Source organism: Diospyros lotus, chromosome 4, assembly GCF_014633365.1.
Source record: "Diospyros lotus cultivar Yz01 chromosome 4, ASM1463336v1, whole genome shotgun sequence".
NCBI classification, from domain to species: domain Eukaryota; kingdom Viridiplantae; phylum Streptophyta; class Magnoliopsida; order Ericales; family Ebenaceae; genus Diospyros; species Diospyros lotus.
Genome location: NC_068341.1, coordinates 21,740,668 through 21,742,767, shown reverse-complemented (window position 1 = coordinate 21,742,767; position 2,100 = coordinate 21,740,668). Strand labels below are relative to the sequence as shown.

Sequence of the window (2,100 nt, the reverse complement as noted above, 5' to 3'; positions counted from 1 at the left end):
GGAGGGTACCAAGTTCAGAATGTATGCCGCCGTTTCTAAGGCATATCCCCAAAAGGAAATAGGAAGAGATGCATGGCTCATCATGCTTCTTACCATCTCCATTAGAGTCCTGTTCCTTCTCTCACTGACTCCATTCTGCTGGGGGGTCCTAGGCGCAGTCAATTGAGAAACTATATCGTGATGTACTAAGTAGTCCTTAAACTCTCCAAGAAGGTACTCTCCACCACGGTCTGACCTCAAAAGTTTGATCAATTTACCTGTTTGACGCTCCACTTCAGCCTTAAACTCTTTGAATTTATCAAAAGAATCAGACTTGCGCCTCATCAGATGAATATAACCAAAACGAGTGTGGTCATCCGTAAATGTGATGAAGTACTCGTAACCTCCTCTAGCAGGTGTAGTCATTGGACCACAAACATCACTATGAACTAACTCTAATATGTTTTTGGCTCTACCTACCTTCTGAGTAAATGGCCTTTTGGTCATTTTGCCTATTAGGCATGATTCACACTGAGGCCATTCTTCCAATCTCAATGAGCCCAAGGGCCCATCATGGATTAGCCTCTGAATCCGATTAGGATTAATGTGCCCTAATCTTAAGTGCCATAGATAAGAGTCATTAGATGATAATGTTCTCTTCTTATTAACTGGTTCAGTCTCAGAGTTGTTTATTTGACTTTTAATAGGATTAATATAATAAAGATTCCCAAATATGTTGCCTGAACAAATAACCTGTCCATTTCTACTGATGGTGACACCAGAATGGAACGAAACAGAATAACCATAAGAAATCAATTTAGAAATTGAAATTAAATTCTGTCTCAAAGCAGGAACGTATAAAACATCTTTCAGAATTAAAATCCTATTAGAATCAAAAAACAAATGCAAAACTCCCACTGCTTCAGCCCATACTCGAGCTCCACTAGCTACCAGCATTCCATGCTGTCCTTCAAGTAGAGTCCTTGTCTTTCTGAACCCCTGCAAAGAGTTACAGACATGATCAGTGGCTCCTGAATCAACTATCCAAGAGGATGAAGATCCTACCAAACTGATGGATTCTAAGTAAAGAACAATACCGGTTGCTTTCATCTTGAGGGCAGGACAATCCTTTTTCCAGTGTCTTTTTTGCCCACATTTGAAGCACTTGCCTTTGGGCTTGGCATCGGCCTGACTAGCTCCGGGCGTTCTGGGCTTACCCCCTGCTTTGTTCTGACCCTTCTTCTTCTTGAAGTTCTTGGCTTTAGGGCCAACTCTAGGAGAAGATGCAGAATGAATAGCTAGAGCCTTCGAGGTAGGCTTCATGATCTTCTCTGCCGCCTGGACCTCTTTCATGAGCTCCACTAGATTCATCTCTAACTTATTCATGTTATAGTTCAATTTGAACTACGAGTATGAATCTGGCAAAGTCTCTAAGACCATGTCTACCTGACTCTCAGCATCTATCGTCGCTCCCAGAACCTCAGCTTCCTCGAAGTAAGCAATCATCTTGAGCATGTGCTCTCGAACTGATGCCCCCTCAGCCATCCTGGTAGTCATAATCACCTTAAGAGCTTCCTGCCTCGCGGGCCGGCTCTTATCAGCGAACATGGTGCGCAACGACAGATCAATATCATAAGCAGTGGGCATATGCTCATGCTTCGATTGAAGCACATCGGACATGGAAGCCAACATGTAGCATCGTGCCATCTCGTCAGCATTCTTCCATTCTGCCTCTGCCTGGCGCTCCTCGTCAGTGGAGTCTCTCCCAATTACAGGACAGGGGTCAGTCAGAACATACTTGTACCTTTCAGCTGTGAGTACTATGTTCAACTTCCTCTTCCAGTCAACATAATTACCCCCATCTAGCTTAGAATCCTCGAGGATCATAGTAAGGGGACTGAAAGAACCTCCACCTGACATTCCTGTACAATTTATGGAAAAATAAGACGTTTAGACAAGGCACATATAAAACAAATATTTTGCACATAAGCTCATATTATGTCTTGAAAATAGATTTCCCTTAAACTATTATCAATAATATGTCATTTGGCTCTTAGAAGAACTAACAGAGCTCCGATAGGGAGGTTGATAATTCTCTAAGTTAAGTGTATAACCACCACA

General features: G+C 42.5%; 1 protein-coding gene across 1 annotated transcript; it reads right to left on the bottom strand.

The window, feature by feature from the left end:
* Nucleotides 1-1,383: 1,383 nt before the first annotated feature.
* Nucleotides 1,384-1,899, bottom strand: LOC127799717 (uncharacterized). The gene has a single exon (XM_052333940.1). The coding sequence runs from the start codon at nt 1,897-1,899 to the stop codon at nt 1,384-1,386; it is 516 nt and encodes a 171-aa protein (XP_052189900.1).
* Nucleotides 1,900-2,100: the final 201 nt, after the last annotated feature.